The 18,654-nt window shown below is 49.9% G+C and overlaps 5 protein-coding genes and 1 non-coding gene across 6 annotated transcripts; 2 read left to right on the top strand and 4 right to left on the bottom strand.

The window, feature by feature from the left end:
• Nucleotides 1-67: 67 nt before the first annotated feature.
• LOC117857992 (DCC family protein At1g52590, chloroplastic) lies at nt 68-1,518 on the top strand. Its single transcript, XM_034740939.2, has 5 exons — nt 68-363; nt 469-526; nt 651-758; nt 908-1,000; nt 1,121-1,518. The coding sequence occupies exons 1-5, from the start codon at nt 120-122 to the stop codon at nt 1,209-1,211; spliced, it is 594 nt and encodes a 197-aa protein (XP_034596830.1). The 5' UTR covers nt 68-119; the 3' UTR covers nt 1,212-1,518.
• LOC117856208 (polygalacturonase) lies at nt 1,397-3,396 on the bottom strand. The gene is made up of 9 exons (XM_072293911.1): nt 3,256-3,396; nt 3,019-3,150; nt 2,791-2,940; nt 2,675-2,695; nt 2,372-2,630; nt 2,180-2,261; nt 1,977-2,082; nt 1,730-1,843; nt 1,397-1,633 (listed from the first exon to the last, which is right to left on the bottom strand). The coding sequence occupies exons 1-9, from the start codon at nt 3,394-3,396 to the stop codon at nt 1,397-1,399; spliced, it is 1,242 nt and encodes a 413-aa protein (XP_072150012.1).
• A 1,044-nt stretch (nt 3,397-4,440) lies between these two features.
• On the bottom strand, nt 4,441-5,490 carry LOC117855073 (embryo-specific protein ATS3A). Its single transcript, XM_034737347.2, has one exon. It carries the CDS (start codon nt 5,327-5,329, stop codon nt 4,709-4,711), a length of 621 nt encoding a protein of 206 aa, XP_034593238.1. The 5' UTR covers nt 5,330-5,490; the 3' UTR covers nt 4,441-4,708.
• Nucleotides 5,491-5,997: 507 nt separating this feature from the next.
• TRNAP-AGG (transfer RNA proline (anticodon AGG)) lies at nt 5,998-6,069 on the bottom strand. The gene has a single exon. It is a non-coding gene; the product is annotated as a tRNA-Pro (tRNA).
• Nucleotides 6,070-6,330: 261 nt separating this feature from the next.
• On the bottom strand, nt 6,331-8,322 carry LOC117855623 (peroxidase 25). The gene is made up of 4 exons (XM_034738011.2): nt 8,025-8,322; nt 7,644-7,823; nt 7,376-7,538; nt 6,331-7,286 (listed from the first exon to the last, which is right to left on the bottom strand). The coding sequence occupies exons 1-4, from the start codon at nt 8,241-8,243 to the stop codon at nt 6,865-6,867; spliced, it is 984 nt and encodes a 327-aa protein (XP_034593902.1). The 5' UTR covers nt 8,244-8,322; the 3' UTR covers nt 6,331-6,864.
• A 4,843-nt stretch (nt 8,323-13,165) lies between these two features.
• LOC117856068 (phospholipase D alpha 1) lies at nt 13,166-17,294 on the top strand. Its single transcript, XM_034738489.2, has 4 exons — nt 13,166-13,521; nt 13,833-13,975; nt 14,238-16,131; nt 16,553-17,294. Exons 2-4 carry the CDS (start codon nt 13,868-13,870, stop codon nt 16,984-16,986), a joined length of 2,436 nt encoding a protein of 811 aa, XP_034594380.1. The 5' UTR covers nt 13,166-13,521; nt 13,833-13,867; the 3' UTR covers nt 16,987-17,294.
• Nucleotides 17,295-18,654: the final 1,360 nt, after the last annotated feature.

Here is an 18,654-nt window from a genome sequence, read left to right as displayed (position 1 = left end):
CCAAGCTCTTGGGGTGGAGTCCACCACACGTCTCTCTCCACTCTCCAGTCTCCGTAGTCCGGAGTCTGGCAAATCTTTCGCAACCCCAGCGCTTCGCAGTCGCAGCCGAGCCGAGGACGATGGCAACCGCCGCTCAGTGCTCCTCCTGGTACTACGCGTCGCCCACCCTGCCGCTCCACCGACGGCACGGCCTCCTGCCGCGGCGGCAGCCGCCGCAAGCCGCCGCACGAGGAGGGCGGTGGCCGAGGTTGCAGGTGGCGGCGGCGGCGGCCGCCGGGGCTCGGGCGGAGGACTCCATGAAGGCGGCCACGGACGCCGAGTTCTTCCAGCCCTCCGACACCAGGCCCATCATGCTCTTCGACGGTGCTCGCCGAAGACCCCTGCTCCCTTCCTGTCCATGATTCCACTCACTCTCTTCTACGAAAATCTTCAATCTGCGAGTCTCATGCTCTGCGTCACTGTGTGCAGGCGTGTGCAACCTCTGCAACGGGGGCGTCCGGTTCGTGCGGGAGCACGACCACAACAGGTAAATCCGCCCTGCTTAATTCTCACGCCTGGCGTGCCACTGATCACTCGATCAGCATTTGGGCAATTTGAGTTGCTGATGCGTTCAGCACTTCAGCTGATGGATTTGCAATTTCAACCGACAGGAGCATCAGGTACGTGCCCCTGCAGAGCGAGTCGGGGAGGAAGCTCTTGCAGAGGTCAGGAAGATCCCCCGACGACATCTCCAGCGTTGTTCTCGTCGAGAAGGATAGGTGGCCAACCATAAGCTTTCTTCAAGAATTGTTGATTAGTCGTTTCAAAATTTAAAAAAAACGGAAAAGAAAAGAATTGTTGATTAGTATGCTGCTTGGTTGTTTATGTATGAAGTGGTAATCTTATCTTATTACTATGGTTTTTGCAGGTCCTACATCAAGTCTGAAGCAGTGCTGAGGATAATGGAGTACCTCAACCTGCCCTTCCCTCAGCTCGCAATCTTCCTCAAGTTTGTCCCTCTGTAAGTTTCCCCTCTCCCTGCTCAGCTTAATTTGTGTACACCTCGTTTTTGTTTAACAAAATTAATCGATTTTACAGCACAGATGAAAATCACTCATACTGATTCTGTTGCGATAATTAGGTTACTGAGGGACTTCGCGTACGACAATGTTGCAAACAACAGATACATTGTGTTTGGCCGATCCGAAACGGAAGCATGTGAGATATTGTGAATTGCTGCACCAAGACCTTGATACCTAGTTTATATGATTAGATATCTATAATCTGCATAAATGATGTAGCATGAACCATCGATAGGATCATAACGTAGTTTAGTACTACCTGTGTACAAAGCACTCATCTAAGCAAAAATTTAGCTCAGTGCTCCTTTGTAAGTGATAGCACTGAAGAGTATTAGCTACAAAGTGTTTGAAAACTGTATTCTTGGTAACACTATGCCCTCAGTGGTTCCATGGGCGTTCAAAATAGTGGCATTTGCTGGGGCAGTATGATTCACCCAAGAGAGGTTAATGTTACTGAGATAGATGTCTTTGCAATGAACACTTTGGCTGCACAGTAATCTGATCGCTTCATGCTCGGAGGATGTCCCTTGGATGTCGATAAATTTTGCGTCGCTTATTGCCACACCACCGTGCTACAAACAGAGTTAAGTGCAGTTACATTTCAGTCTTTGTTTTAGCGAACGAATCTACTGAACAATAAGCATAATAATATGTTTAGCATGCCTGACCTTTCTAGGACAATTTCCCTGTGGACAGTAGAACTGGTCAATGACAATAGGATACTGAACTTCAGTCATGTTGAGGCTCTCAAAAAGGAATCCTTTTGCATAGCCCTTCCCACCCTGCATTCATAACTTCATACATTAGATGGTATGCAGCTGGTGTGGCCTATGGTTTACATAGAGCATATATATACAAGGTGTATGCAATGCAATCTCATCACAAATGAAATGCATTTAACTCAATCTTCATTACCTGCCAGGATTTGATCCTCACACCAGTCATAGTCCCAACAAAGCTGCAATTAGATACCGTAATTTGTTCCACCATCGCTGTCTCAGATCTTCCCAGACTCCCCACACTACATAAGATTAGAAATTGAGCACAGTGCAGATTACTAGAGAAGCTGGTCAAAAAATATAAGGCAGATGCCTGTACAAGTGGACATGTGTTCTTACCTGATGCCATGACCAGGCCCACACCTGCTGGTAGTGACAGTAACATTTTTGGTGAATGATAGGACTGATACACAGTCATCTCCTGCATTTGCCCAATGTCAGCATTCATTTGTGTGACTCATTGTCGATTTAGTTACATACTCGTATACTATATTGCAATGTTCTAATTACACACAGGGAAAGTGTTTTTACCTGTTTGGATAGAGCAGTTGGAGATGTAGGTGTTGTTAGAAAATGCAACAGTTATGCCGTCTGTGTTGGGGCTATCAGCTGGGGCAGTTATGGAGACGTTGTCCACACTCACCTGGCTGCACTGGAACAAGGTCATGTGCTTGTCTGCACTGTTCTTCAGATGTATCCTCCTCACCTTTAGATTGTTACACCGTGCGAAACCCAGCAACTGATTTACATCAACACACCATGAGTTGCACACAGTTACATGTCTGCCTGACTAGTTTGGAACTAAATTGAAGGGAATGTTGCGTGTCTACTTACAATAGGGCGGTTGTCGCATCTCTGTCAAAGTGAGAAACATGTCAGGTTGTTTTCAAGAATCAGATGAAGAAATGCAAGTATGCAACTGGTATACGATGGAGCCTGAAGCAGCCTACCTTTCGGTTATAGCAATCCCACCAGATGGCGCCTTGGCCGTCGATCTCACCATTACCATCCATCGTCAAGTCGTCGACGCCGAGGAAGGTCAGGAGGTTGGCAGATTTTCTTGTCCAAATGTGGTTTGGTGCCACAACGTTGCCATCCAGCTGCAGATTACGAGCTCAGCTGGTGTGTTTCAATTCCTGTGCTAATCATTCTGAATGGCCAAACAATGTGTTAATTACCTGTACTGTGACCGGTGACTTGCAGGGACCCTGAAACGAAACCTGGTTCAGCAAGAACGTCCTTCCTGCCGGGACGACCATGATCGCCGTGCGCTGGTCGCCGCAAACCGCTTGCCACGCCGCCAAGAACGCCTTTTCGACAGTGAGGAGGACGGAGGGGAATCAGAAATGCAAGAAGCGACACGATTGCAGCAGAAGCAAGCGATTCAATTCAATCAATGGTGTTCGTGCTGTTACCTGTGCATCATCTCTCTTGCCATCCCCATGCGCATGGAAGTTGAGGACGTTGTAGATCTGATTCTGGCCTAGTGCTGATGATCGAAGGACCAGCAGCACAAGCAGCAGGATGATGATATGCCTTACTGCAGATGTCTCCATTTGTTTTTTTTTTCACACAAAATGGACGAGCTTTATGGGGTGAAAGATACTGTTTTTATAGGGAGAAACACAGGTGACTAGGTGAGGATCACGGTTTGATATCAACCGGTGATTAGATACTAAATCTCCATCTTGACGTGATTTAAATAAGCAGTGATTTATTATATATGGAAATGAGAATGTTCCGCTGGTTTGTCTCCTCCCTCCGATATGGCGTTCCTATATCGGAGCACATTTGGTCACACATCTGCCGTGATCACGCATTTCCAGAAGCAAAATGGCAACCCCTTTAAAGGCAGGGAAGCATGAGAATGGAATAGGATTTTTTTTAGACATGAAATAGGATTTTGTTGAGTCCGTTTGTTTCTGCTTATAAGCGGCTTATCGGTGGAAATAAACGAGAATCCCGCCAAATGCTTTACTTATTTCCACTGATTCTTGGCTATGTGGTAAGTTGTTTCAGAGATTTGAACTACGAGAAGCGAAAAACAAGAGGCGAGAAAATCTTTATAAAAAATAAATTATAATTCAAACATGATTAGAAGAAGCGTATCCAAACACGACTGTTGGATCGCTCGGCTACAACCAGCAAGTGGCCCAGCAGCTCAAGACGTGGGCCGTTTCCTTTTTCCTATTCTCAGCTGCACAGCAGCCCATCAGCACGCACGTGCCCGTGGTAAAAAAGAATTTATGTTGTACGCCGTCCAAAATTTGACTGGCTTAAGTTGTATCTGTCGCGATTAGACATTTCCGATAACAAAATGGCTGCCATTTTGGAACGGATTGGAGACATTCATACGAAAACAAGGGTCACTTGGAGAGAGCTGAGAGCATGGAATACAGGAACAACACTAATACATCAATTAATATATCTAAGTTGTTTTGATTTTTCTAAATTCATAAATATTATTATACATTTAGACATACCCTATATCGACCTACAATTTGGAACGATGGAACAAACGGAATATCGATTTGCTTCGAAACTTAGATTCTGCAAGATATTCAATTTAATCCTTCGTAGGCTTTCGTACCCTTCTATCATAGAGGAAATCTCTTTCTTGGATCGGTTTTATTGCTAGAAAGTACAAAGTCCGATCAGGATTACCATGGCCACAGTTCTAGCATACGTAGCAGAAACCCAACCGTACAACAAAAATAGAAAAAATAGTAGCGACCCAAATGATTTCTCCGAAACGCCGCCCGTTCCCCACCAATCATCACACCAAGACAGAACAGGAGCGCCACGGGAGGTTCTCTGCCCCTGCATCATCATCCACCGCGTGCAGGCAAAACCGCTCACCGGCCGTCGTCACAGTCGCAGCGCCTGCGCCGCGGCAACGACAGGCTCGGAGGAGGCGCCGCCACCGGCGCCGCGGCGGAGGCAGCGGTTGGTGCCGTACCAGACGCCGTTGGAGAGCGGGTCGCCGTAGTAGAAGGTGGAGGGCGTGCTGGAGGTGGGCTCGTACACCCTGACCCACTCGGGCGTCCACCCGACGCCGCCGGTGCGGCGGAGGTAGAGGTAGCAGACGCCGTAGCCGCAGGGCCCGGTCACCCTGAACGTGTCCTTGGCGCACCGCTCGAACCCGCGCGCCGGCGTCACCCGCGCCGCGTACACCTCGTTCCGGTACGTGTCGCCGAACGCCAGGCTCACCGCGTCCGGGGACCTCCGCGGGGACGAGCAGCTCGTCTTGATCTGCACCGTGTACGTGCACGCGCGCCCCGCGACGCCGCCTATGTCGCCGCTGCCGGCGACCTCTCCGCTACCCGCTTCCAGCGGTGTCGTTGTCGTGGTCGTGGCGGTGGGGCGCGGGAGAGGCCGGGTCGTCGTCGGCGACAGCTGCGACGCGGCGGGGAGGGCGAGCTGCAGGCAGGAGAGCACGGCGAGCGCGAGCAGGGCGGGGCTCTGCGACCGCCGGCAGCGGGAGGCCATGGCTGCTGGATCGGATTGGCGAGGCCGGACTGGACAAGTGGTGCCGCGGTGGTTGGTTTGCTCTTGGTCGGGCGTGTTATGTTTAGGCAGCAGCTCTCAAGGTGAGCTGCGTGGACCGTGGAGACGCCATGTCACCTGATCTGAAACTGTTCTTTTTTTTTCTTTTCGTTTGGAAAACATCTCATCGCATCTGCCAATTTTATTTTTTTTTGGGAAGCGGCCGGCATTACTGCCCAGCATGCATTGATAGAGAAGTGTTCATCTACCAAAATTGAAAACTTATTGCTGGCCCACACGTCTGTGTCAGCGCTACGAACTGCATTATTATGCCCGGACATGTCACGTGCGAAGTGGCTCTCGGTGATCCACAAGTCTCAAGCGTCGTTTTCTTCATCATGCATCAGCGCCAGTACGCCAGTACCGTTACAGAACGATGGATTCCACCGTTTCGTGGAAGAAATGGAATGAGAAAAACTAGGCAATGGGCATTGATGGTTATGGATTATACGGGGAAAACACAAAGGAATAAAAAAATATTAGCAGGAAAAAAACGGGGACAGATGGTTATGAATCCACTTTGATGGATTCAAAAAGAAAAGGAAGGATTAGAGGATTAAAAAGGCGTACACAAAAGGAAATAGAAAAGATAGGAAAAATTATCAAAAATTGGGGCATTCCGAGAATTGAACTCGGGACCTCTCGCACCCTAAGCGAGAATCATACCACTAGACCAAATGCCCTTTGCTGTTAAATGCTCTCTTAAGAGTTTTAATAACGATTATAGTACGATGCTCACAAGTCACAAACCGGCGAAGCACACCATTTTTGGCTGTTTGCTGTCATTATGCATTCGATTGTATTCGATAAAGCATTCCATCTTACAGACGCATCTTCCATTGTCAAGCTACAGCGCGAACTTACATGCACTGATTCACATACATTCAGAATGAGTCCGCTCCACAGACTGCTCTAGCGCATGCTCGGCGATTAGGCACAGGATGTTGGACGAATTATGCAGGGTGCCTTCAGATACAGAAAAAGGAAAGAAAGTGACAGGCAAGAACAAACAAACAAACAAACACCACAGGCCGGAGCCAATTTGTTTGTCCCCGGTGAAGCACGACGTGCCAAACAGTTCCGATTCGCACACGGACACTGCAAGCGGGTGTTTGGATATGAGGTGCTAAACTTTAGGAGTGTCACATCGGATGTTCGGATGCTAATTAGAAGGACTAAACATGAGCTAATAATAAAACTAATTGCAGAACCCCTATACTAATTCGCGAGACGAATCTATTGAGCCTAATTAATCCATGATTAGCACATGTTTACTGTAGCAGCACATTGTCAAATCATAGACTAATTAGGCTTAATAGATTCGTCTCGCGAATTAGACTCCATCTGTGCAATTAGTTTTGTAAATAGTCTATGTCTAATACTCCTAATTAGTATCAAACATCCGATGTGACGGGTCCTATAAACTTTAGGAGGTGTTTCCCAAACACCCCCTAATAGCGGAGCGCTTCATCATAAAGTTAGTTGATCCTGGAGCACCTCCTCCTGATCTCGCCCTGCCCGCCGGTCTTCACGGCGACGCTGCTCATCCGCACCATGGCCTTAGGGAACTCGTAGGCGAAGCGGAGCCCGAGCAGGCCCCGGACGTTGCCGGCGTACTTCTGCACGGCGCCCTGCGTGGCGGCGTCGCTCCACAGCCGCTGGTCCGACTCCAGCACGGCGTTGCCGTCCCGGACGTTCTTGAAGAAGGCCACGTCGAACGCGCCGGGGCTGTCCCTGTCCAGCGCCACCCGCCGCCCCGGGTCGCCGTTGGGCGGGCACAGCGCCCGGAGCTGCGCCAGGAACGCCGGGCTGATGGTCGGGTCCGCGTTGCCCGTCGCCGTGAAGTTGAACAGACGGTAGCTGAAGAACTGGCAGTCCGTCTGCCCGATGGTGTGGGCACCTGCTCAACAGCTCAAGTTTACACAAGCTAGCATCGTTCGTTGGACTGAATTGCAATACGTGTTCAGACATGAACAGATGAAGATTTACCGACTAATGTTACGAGGTCATGGTCTGACAGGCCTTGATCCGCGAACTTCTGCCTCTGAACAGATACAGGATCGGCAGGAGATGGCAAGGCCTTAGCACCAGAAGCTAATGAAATTCTGCCGTCTCTTCTCCCCAGTGGCACTGACCAGCTTGGCCCACCGGTCTTACATGGCAGAAGAACAATTCACTCATCATAATCTCAGTAAAACGGTAAAATTTTTTGACCTTAATAAAACAGAAGAATTGTCAAGGTATAACATGTTCTCACCAGATCAACGGCATCACGTGCGGCAAGAGCCAGTATATCAGCACAAGACACTACGCCAGGGCACACAGCTTCCAGCTGGGATTTAGCGTCATCTATCACCTCAAACCCCCTCAGACCAAAATTTTGTGGGGCACTCCGTTCAGAAGATGCTCCGGAAATCAAGACTGATCCATCACAACCCTGCCAAGTAAGCATCACAATTGTCAGACTGAAATTATTCAGTCTAAAATTTTGACTATTTCAGATTCGAGATAACTAGTTATGCAGCTTGTCAAGTATGCACTAGTAGGGGGAAAAAGGTAACAAAAACATGGAATTCAGAGTAATATCCTTAAGAGCTAATAATCTTGTTCCTCAGAAAAAATAGGGAATATAACTAACTTGAACGAAGCAGTCATGAAAGTGTAGCCTGAGCAAGCCTGGGGCGATGGTGGCATCCTTGTCGTAGTACTGTTCGACAGTAGACCTCACAATATCCTCGGCATCAGGACAGTAAGAGTCGTAGAATCCGATCTGGAGCCCTTGACTGTGAACAAAGGAACCTCTCAGCAGCAGAGAAGTGAATAAAAAGAGAAGAGCTGCCATTTCTGACGCTACCATGGTCGGAAACTGAGTGTCTTAACAGTTGAGTTATTTTCGAGATCGAATTCCAACTTTGGCAGTCCTGCAATCCGATATAGCTCGTTATATAGTGTCGCTGAGCTTGTGCAACTCTCTATCCTCCAATCCCTAGAGCCATTATTCCGTGAACGTAGTGGAGTAGCTAGTGGATCATGCACTACTGAAAGATGTGGTTTACAGGTAGTAATGCAGAACGACCTGCATATTTTATGGATCCCTCTTATTGCCGTATCGTGCAAGAACTAGCTGCATTGTCAGCCTGTCAGGACTCAGGAGCGCAAGTTCATATGCTGAACCATGTGTGTTTTTAACTTTTTCAATTTGAATTCTGTTGTGTACTGTGTAGGATAGCAGTAGAATTCCATTTTGGATTTTAAACACGTACGGTATATGATACAAGGTGGTTTGCTCCATGGTAGCCTGGTGTAAGAGGCTGATGCTGCAAAGGGTGTTCTAGTATCACTCATTCAGGACATGGGAACAGTCACAGAAAACTTAGAAAAGACCTCCTAGTACAAACCGTGAAGAACATGCGGAACTATAGCTGGTGGGAAGGTTTCTCACCAGTGGGCTTAGCATGAGTGGGCTTCCACCACCACTGTCGCTTTGATTTTCAGCAGACAAAAAAAAAATCCACAACGATGTTTTAGCACGTGGTTCTTACAATTGCGGATAAACTAAAAATAAAACATCCAAATTATTCACCAAAAGTATGACAAAAGTACAAATAACCTCTAAAGTATTTTTTTATTTAATTTAATCGCACAAGTATGTTAATTGGACCAAATTACCCCTTAAGAAGATTTGTCCTTCTTTTCCTCCAAGCACAAGTTAAATAATGCATAGTAATAGTAGACATCATAATATATATTAGAAGAATATGTTATAAATTTTTTGCCATCAGTAGGCTGGACATCCGATAATAAATTAGTCGGTGGGATTTGTAATTGTAAAAAAAAAACTATGACATTACAATGGTTGGCTTTATGGATGTGGACCTATGGATACACCCCTAACCCGGAGAAAAAAAAAACTCACTCCAACGTAACCCTACTCAAGTCTTGAATCCTTAGGGGGTGTTTGGGAGGGGGTTAAACTTTAGCCCCCTATTTTAGCTAGATTTTAGCCCTTCCTCCTAAACAGGAGGGCTCAACACAGGGGGCTAAACTTTAACCCCCCATAATCCATTAACCCCTCCAAGGGTGCTAAAATGAGCTAAAAGTGGTCCCCATAGACCAATTCCCCCCCGCCCCCTCCCCTCTCTCTCCTTCGCGACGCCTTCGCCAGGCCCCACCGCATCCGCCGCGCTGCCGCCGCATCCGCCCGCCACCCGCGGGACCGCGCCGCCTCCGCCAACGCCTCGACAAGGGTCGCCGACTTGGCCGCCGCTGCCGAGACCGCGGGACGGGTGATGCGGGACACCACGGCCTTTGACCTTGAGTTGTTGTTGTTGCTGCCGCCGACCCGCAAGTCGAGCGGCTCCTGCGCGCTCGGCCCCCGTGGTGGCGGTAGGGAGCGGCGGGTGCGGGAGCGAGACGGGCACCTCCGGCCAGCCTCGCCCGACCCCACCTCCGCCCGACCCCACGGCCTCCGCCGGCCCCGCGACCTCCGCTCCGGCATCCAGCCGCGCTTCGAGGAAGAGCAGATGTTGCGCCTGTCTGGTGGAAGAGGAAGGGAGGGGTAAAGGAGAGGAGGTAAACGATGTTAAAAGAGTCTTTTGGTAACCAAAGTGCTAAAGTTTAGTTCTCCACCCAAATACCTCACAATACTAAAGTTTAGCACTCCATTTGAGAGGGCTAACCTCCTCCCAAACAGGACCTTAGAGTAGGGAGCCCCCCACTTTCACCCTCCAGCCCCTACTACATGGCTTTGGCTGCGCCACCAGTGCCCTTTCCATTTTGATTTGAAATCCCTAAACTTTCTTCCAGGCTAATCTAGAACTTTGGTCTAAAACAATTTATACATGTCTATCAGAATCACTTCTCTGAACATGAAAGAACATACTTTTATTCCATTGCGGAAACTAAACCTCCATTAATGACAACGTACTAATTCTCTTGGAGGTTCATAGCTATTGGACTGCTGGATTAGAATCAGTAAGATGCATGTTGCGGATTGACCTCAAGCTTGATGGACCTCCTGATATGATTCATATTCCTGATTTAGTGAGTTCTTAATACTGGTGTCTTAGCCGAGGCCATGGCCGAACGCCCGGACCTCGAGACAGCAGCAGACGAGGGAGATGGGACGGAACGGCGGCCGCGGCGGAGATATGAGCCTGGAGGCGCAGCCTGGAGGCGCGTCCGTGTCGACACCTCGAGACGAGCCGCGTGCGTCCTCGTCCCGCCTGGAGCCAAGCCGAGCGAGCGGCCCTATCAGCTGCTGGCCACGAGCGTCGTCGCATGCTGTTGGATCCCGAACCTGTACACGCGTCAGATGTTTTACAGCCCTCCTGCACTGAATTTTTTTCCGTCTCCCACGGGTGCCTAGGCGCCTCCCTACTTTTCCGTTGGGCAGTTTTTCTCCCGCGCATGCTCTGCCACGCCGGATTCACCACCGTCCCATGCTCCTCCACCGACGCCGGGGCCACTGTCAAGGTCGGCCGCGGGGCCCTTGCTCCTCCGCCGCCGCAAGGGCCGCCGTCGGGGTCGGCCGCGGGCCCCTGCTCCTCAGCGCCGCTGCCTGGGCCACCGTCGAGGACAGCCACGGCGCCCCCTCCCCTCCGCGCCGCCGCGCGGTTCAACGTCAGCACGGCGCCCATGCTTCTCCCGCCGCCATGCGGGCTGGCCGGGCCGCTCGATCCGCCGGATCCAGCGCGGGGAGGAGGGCAGCGGCGCCGCCTATGGCCGAAGCACGGGCCGACCGTGCCAATCCCGCTCCTCCCCGCACGAATCGGCAGCGCCTGCTCGCCGGAGCCATCCTCGCGCACGAGGAGGCCGGCCTCCCGGTGACGCTCTGCTTCCGAGCTCCCATGGCAGCGTTGGCTCGAGGGAGCGAGCTGGGTTGGCGAAGTGGGGGCAAAGGGGCGAGGGTGTGGTGACGCTGGAGCTGGGGGATCCCGCCGCCGGGTGGAGGTGGGCTTGAGTGCCGCCGTCCGAGACAGAGAAAGAGAAGAGAGCTGCGGAGGGAGAGATGAGTGCGGGCCGGTGGTGGAGGAAGATAAGAAAATATTAAGTCACTGACATGTCATATGGGACATACTCTAGAATCAGAATAAAAACTACGTCGTCAAATGAGATGCAATGCACGAGTGAGGAGATGAAGTGATCGGGATGAGGAGGGGAGCGCCATGTGTATTCAGGAAACAAACAGATTTGTGCAACGCACATGAGAGTGATGGAGCTAGTAGGGGACAAGGGAGAGGGTGCAATGCCCCCCTCCCCCTAATGGTCTGTGCATACTCTTTTTGTGCATGTTTGTGCTTAGTGATATGATTATATAAATGTGCTGTGGGAATCGCACTAAACCTATTTCCTGTTTGATCATCCAGATAGCACAACTCATTCATTAGCGTCCAAGAAAGATGGTCGGGTTGTCCTTGTACATCATGCATTTGTGTACGTGTCAGGCTTTCTGAGTTTTTTTTTTTTGCAAATGTGATTTTAATTAATTTGGAATTGACAGTATAGTCTTTAATCAAAGTACTCGCATATGAACCGTAACGAAAGGATTGACATGAGAAGGTAGTAGCACAACTGTCTTGTTTGATGGTTGGCACGAGGAAAAAGTTATGGGATATGTTATAATGTAGTAAACACAGTAAGATCAACTCTTATATACGGATTTGATGATGTTTAAAGGACGGAGATAGTAGGATGAACAGGGGGCAATGGCCCCCTCATCCGTCATGCACACTCTTACACGTGGAGATTTCATGCCAAGAAGGATTAGCGGCAAGAAGCTCGTAGGCAAAACCGATGGCTGAAATGAGCGGGAAGAGTGTAAATGGACGGACAGTAATCTAAAGGCTTTCGATAGATAAAAAAAAATATCATGATGGAGCAATATGGTCCCTGGCTCTCTATCAAAGTATCAATCCCTGCGGCTCCATCACTAGACCTAGCAATCAAGCATTGAACTCGCACAGTAATAGAATACGGTTCCAACCTAGCTAAGCCATGTGGCACGGGACATGCTCGCGCGATCCATCAATAATATGGACACGCTAATGAAGTACTACTAGCAGTATGGACCGTGGCGATAGGGACAGCAGGTGAGGTGGCCTGGGCAGCCGGGAACGTCGCCCGACCTGACTTGGATGCAAGATAGATGCCGTGGCACTCGAGAGAGCTCAGCCGGGGTCAGTGTCGTGACTCGTGAGGCGCTTCGCCGATCGAGCAGCTTGCAGCGCGCGGCGAGGCCGGCACGTGGTGGACGCCCGAGCCCGAGAGGCGATCGTCTCGACTGTCTCCGTCACGGCGTCGGCACGCCCGCAGCCGAGGAATCCACCGTCCATGGCCACCGTTTCCTCGTTCTCGAAGCCGGGACCGAGGCGGATCAATTCCCTACAGCCACCGAGGAAGTCAAGCGCAGCAGGTGGCGTGCTTGGCCGGCGTCGGGGTCGCCAAAAAAGGGAGGGCGGAGGCTGCGAGCTCCGAGGCTATCTCAACTTGGCCTCGCGGAGCGTACGAGTTCGAAAACAAAAGATTTCCAGAAGAATTACAAGTAAGAAAACTCGGCTTGTTTATGGAAAGAAAAAGTAAAAAAAACCGGGGATTTAGGAGCACGCAAGGTGGACTTGATTAGTCCCACAGGTTGCGCTCGTCGCACGTCGGCCGCGATGGGTGATTGCCGACCTCTGATTGGTCAATGGAGTACCCATCACAGCCAGTTCTCCCGTTCTATTTTACTCGGGATCTGTGGCGCAGCGGAGACGACGCGTGCAGTGCCGCCGGTTGGATCTGGACGCGTCGCCCCTGCCCCTGCGGGTCTAGCAGCCGTGCACAGATTTTCAGCGCCGGAGAATAACGCGAGACTGTCCTGCCCCTCATCCCATCATCCCCATCTGGCCGCCTCCGCGTCCGCCGCGTCTCGCTGCCGCGGTGCCGCGCACCACTCCTCCCTCCCTCGATCCACCGCCATTTTTATAATCTCGCTTGATCGGATCGGATCGGCTTCCCGGCCGGCCCTTTCCTTTCCCCGCCTCGCTTTCCTTTTTTCTTTCCATCCACTACCCCGCGTCTCCCTCCCGATCCTCAACAGCCTCTCGCCATCGCCATCGTCACGACGGCCACGCTGCCCGCCCGGAACGGAACCGGTAAGCCCTCCCTTAACCCTCTCGCTATCCTCTGCTTAGTAAGCAGAGCTCTGCAGCTTCGCTCAGATCCGGCAGCCCCCGTTCCCCCATTTTTCGGCGCGGTTCCTCCGTGTACTGTTCCTGCTCTGGTCTCGGCCGGGCAAGGCGGGAGCAGCCGTTGCCCGGTGCCGTCTTTTATCTCCGTTTCCTGCGCTCGCCGCCGGGGCGGGGCTGGATTGATCTGTGCGCTAGCTGCTGCCGGCTTTTTGTCCCTAGTGGTCTAGTCCTCTCGCTTACGCTCCTGTGTGGGAGTGTGCGTTGTTGCTGCGCAGGCGACTGGTGTTAGGCGGACCGCTTGGAGGGAGCCATGGCTCAGATCTTGCTCCACGGCACGCTCCACGCCACCATCTTCGAGGCCCAGGAGCTCTCCAACCCGCACCGCGCATCCGGCGGCGCCCCCAAGTTCATCCGCAAGGTACTCCTCTCCCCTTCTCCCTTGCGGTCTCGAGCAGCCTCTTCTTCCATGCCCAACTTGGCCTTCAGTAACGCGAGATGAGTGATGTGATTAGCGGTAAACGAATAATTGATAATGATTTGTCTTTATATACCGTCGATCACTCCATGATTAGCTGCCAGATTACTGTATTAATTTTGCCCAAGCTCATATCCACGCATGCCTCTTGTACGTCATCTGATAAATATATCTCTTGCTCTAACACGCCATGCTCAATTGTCAGCTTGTGGAGGGGATCGAGGACACGGTGGGTGTCGGCAAAGGCACCACCAAGATATATGCCACCATTGATCTGGAGAAGACCCGGGTCGGGCGTACCCGGATGATCAGCAACGAGCCCGCCAACCCTCGCTGGTACGAGTCGTTCCACATCTACTGCGCCCACCTCGCTGCCGATGTCATCTTCACCGTCAAGATCGACAACCCCATTGGGGCCACGCTGATTGGGAGGGCTCACCTGCCTGTCCAGGACCTCCTCGATGGTAAGGAGATTGACAAGTGGCTTGAAATCTGTGATGAAGGCGGTGAGCCTATTGGTGACAGCAAGATCCATGTGAAGCTTCAGTACTTTGATGTTTCCAAGGACCGCAATTGGGCAAGAGGTGTGAGGAGCACAAAGTATCCTGGTGTTCCTTACACTTTTTTCTCGCAGAGGCAGGGATGTAAGGTTACTCTGTACCAAGATGCTCATGTCCCAGACAACTTTATTCCCAAGATCCCGCTTGCTGATGGCAACTATGAGCCACACAGATGCTGGGAGGATATCTTTGATGCCATAAGCAATGCCCAGCATTTGATTTACATCACTGGCTGGTCTGTGTACACTGAGATCACCTTGGTTAGGGACACCAACAGGCCGAAACCTGGAGGTGATGTTACTCTTGGGGAGTTGCTCAAGAGGAAGGCCAGTGAAGGTGTCCGGGTCCTCATGCTAGTGTGGGATGATAGGACTTCAGTTGGCTTGCTGAAGAAAGATGGCCTGATGGCTACCCATGATGAGGAGACTGCAAATTACTTCCATGGCTCGGACGTCAACTGTGTTCTGTGCCCTCGCAACCCTGATGATTCTGGCAGCTTTGTTCAGGATCTCCAGATAGCAGCTATGTTCACGCACCATCAGAAGATAGTAGTTGTTGACCATGAGATGCCAAACCAGGGCTCCCAGCAAAGGAGGATTGTCAGCTTCGTTGGTGGTCTTGACCTTTGCGATGGAAGATATGATACCCAGTATCACTCCTTGTTTAGGACACTTGACACAGTCCATCATGATGACTTCCACCAGCCAAACTTTGGGGGTTCATCGGTCAATAAAGGTGGTCCAAGGGAGCCGTGGCATGATATTCATTCACGGCTGGAAGGGCCAATTGCTTGGGATGTTCTTTACAACTTTGAGCAGAGGTGGACGAAGCAGGGTGGTAAGAACCTCCTTGTACGTCTCAGGGATCTTTCTGACATTATTATTCCCCCTTCTCCTGTGATGTTCCCGGAGGACAGAGAAACATGGAATGTCCAGCTCTTCAGATCCATTGATGGTGGTGCTGCTTTTGGCTTCCCTGAGACTCCAGAGGAAGCTGCTAGAGCTGGGCTTGTGAGTGGAAAGGATCAAATCATTGACAAGAGTATCCAGGATGCATACATACATGCCATCCGGAGGGCTAAGAACTTCATCTACATTGAAAACCAGTACTTCCTTGGAAGTTCATATTGCTGGAAGCCTGAAGGCATCAAGCCGGAAGAGATTGGTGCTCTCCACTTGATTCCGAAGGAGCTTTCCTTGAAGATTGTCAGCAAGATTGAAGCTGGGGAACGATTTACTGTTTATGTTGTGGTGCCAATGTGGCCTGAGGGTGTTCCAGAGAGTGCTTCCGTTCAGGCAATTCTTGACTGGCAAAGGAGAACAATGGAGATGATGTACACTGACATCACACAAGCTCTCCGGGCCAAGGAAATAGAAGCAAACCCCAAGGATTACCTCACTTTCTTCTGCCTAGGTAACCGTGAGGTGAAGCAGGAGGGGGAGTACGAACCTGGGGAACAGCCAGAGCCTGATACTGATTACAGCCGGGCTCAGGAGGCTAGGAGGTTCATGATCTATGTTCACACCAAAATGATGATAGGTACCGAGTCGATTCTACTTTATCCCTGCATTACACTAGATGTCAGTATCTAGATTTTTAATACACTATACAACTTTTGTTTATCAAGATTCAAGAGCATGTTTTATGTTGTTATGAATCATACATTTCTGTCGTACATATGTTTGGAGCAGTATGTTTTCCTTTTGTTAAAGTAGAACTATAATGGAGATAAACTAAAGCCAACAAATATCTCAAGAATGAAATGTCCTATGCACCAATTGTTCTATTTTCTTCAAAGATTTCACACTTTTTTCTTGATTGTTCGAAGAAATTCAAGGTATATAGTCAGCTACTCTTCATAGCAAAGTAGTGAACAATTGAATTCCTGCTTATATGTTCTTGCTTGGCTTGAAATGTGTCCAGTTATTGAACCGTAACAATCTCTCTTCTTTGGTTCCAGTTGACGACGAGTACATCATCATCGGTTCTGCCAACATCAACCAGAGGTCCATGGATGGCGCCAGGGACTCTGAGATTGCCATGGGCGCGTACCAGCCGTACCACCTGGCGACCAGGCAGCCTGCACGTGGCCAGATCCACGGCTTCCGGATGGCGCTGTGGTACGAGCACCTGGGCATGTTGGATGACGTGTTCCAACACCCGGAGAGCATGGAGTGCGTGCAGAAGGTGAACAAGATTGCCGAGAAGTACTGGGACCTGTACTCGAGTGACGACCTGGAGCAGGACCTCCCAGGGCACCTCCTCAGCTACCCCATGGGCGTTGACTCTGAGGGCAATGTCACCGAGCTGCCGGGGATGGAGTTCTTCCCCGACACCCGTGCCCGCATCCTCGGCACCAAGTCGGATTACCTCCCACCCATCCTCACCACATAGAGGGCAGACTGCAGGCACCGTCATGGCTTCTCCTGTCTGGCCTCAGCTTGGTGTCTTTGTGTTTGTTTCAGACACTGAAGGTTCAGATAGTAGTGTTGTTGTAGCTACGAATGATAATAAGTGCATTGTGCATGATTGGGACGATAGGAGGAAGAGCTGCTTATTACTAATACTGCGTACAGATTGTGCTGTGTCCCTGTCTGGTGTAGCTTTGTGTGGCTTGCTGCGTTGCAGTGCCGTTTGTAAGATGAGATTCCAGCAGTTCTACACGATTGCTTGTTCAGCTGTTTGGGCTGCTCAACGTTGAATTGGTGATGTGATGCTACCACCATCTGGATAATCTTGCTCATTTATAGTGATCTACGCTCTTGTTGATACAGTGCACATCTATCATTCTGCTCTGCATCGACGACCCATACAGTTGAATATCTTTCGTTAACATCCCTTCACTCCTTGTGTCATCTGAAGCAGAAGAGCTGCTCATCTTCTAGTTTTAATCTCCAGGCTGACAGAGCAAAGATAATGTGTGGTGATTATGTACTGTGAAGCAGAAGAGCTATTGTTTAGTGCTGGACTTGGCCATTTTCTAGTTGCTAACGTGAGGAGTCATCATGTAATCTAAGTATGGTCTACTCCAATATTCTGTACCAGATAATGGTTGCAGAGGTATCGCCAATTCTTGAGGTGCTGTTGAAGTCTTGTTACTTGTTTTGTTACTTGTATTGACAGATTCGTATGCTTGACCGGTTGAGCCGTGAGGTAGTCACGCATGAGCAGAATCTCGTGCTGTTTGCACGTTAAAATTTGGTTGTGGCAGCTTCGGATCAGGCACGTGTTTGGCAAATAAAGTTGACACTTGTTCGGTTCTTCCTAGTGCTGAGCCGGATCAAGCACTAGAAAATACTAGCGCGATCAATACGTGGATAGCTTTTAGTAACTTACAATCCTTTTACATTTCATGACATTATAGGAAGGTCATCATATCAATGATTATGCCACTGTAATTGCAGTATTGAAGTCATTTAGCATAGCCCATATATAGTATGACCCAAATCAGCAAACCAATGCAGGTCTGGTCAGGCTCTACCACTATATAAGTATATATGTGTGTACGAATGAGCAAGCAATTCCTCCTCACGGCTCACATCCAACCCGATTCTCTCCTTATCGTTCACATAGTCCAATTCCAAGCATCCAGCAGTATGAGGGGAAATATCATGATGATCATGTTCTTGTTTGCTATGCTTATTGGACCCTTAGCATTCCCTGTACACTGTGAGTATATCTGATCGTTGTTGTTATTGTTGCTGTCATAAGGATTGTTAATTAAGATAAAAAAAATATTGTAGGTCGTCATCAACTGATGGATGCCAATAGTTCTATCGATATTACTGCCAACTCCTCATCATATGAGAGAAAGATTACCTTGAATTTTTGCATCAGTTCCTGGTGCAGATTCTTCAATAAGGAAGGGACCTCTTGCTACTGTTGTCCGGACGATTCTCGAAAAGAGAACTGCCACCTGACGATAGAAGAGTGCCGGGCCAATTGTGCCTCTTGCAACTCAAAATGCCTACCGTAGCCACGTGATGCAAAGTCAATGCTCTCAAATACTTACCGTAATCACCTCTTTAATTGTAATGCAAAGTCATCTTTTTAGAAGCAACC

This window comes from Setaria viridis, chromosome 5 (genome assembly GCF_005286985.2).
Source record: "Setaria viridis chromosome 5, Setaria_viridis_v4.0, whole genome shotgun sequence".
Taxonomy (NCBI): domain Eukaryota; kingdom Viridiplantae; phylum Streptophyta; class Magnoliopsida; order Poales; family Poaceae; genus Setaria; species Setaria viridis.
This window is presented reverse-complemented; position numbering and strand designations above follow the sequence as displayed.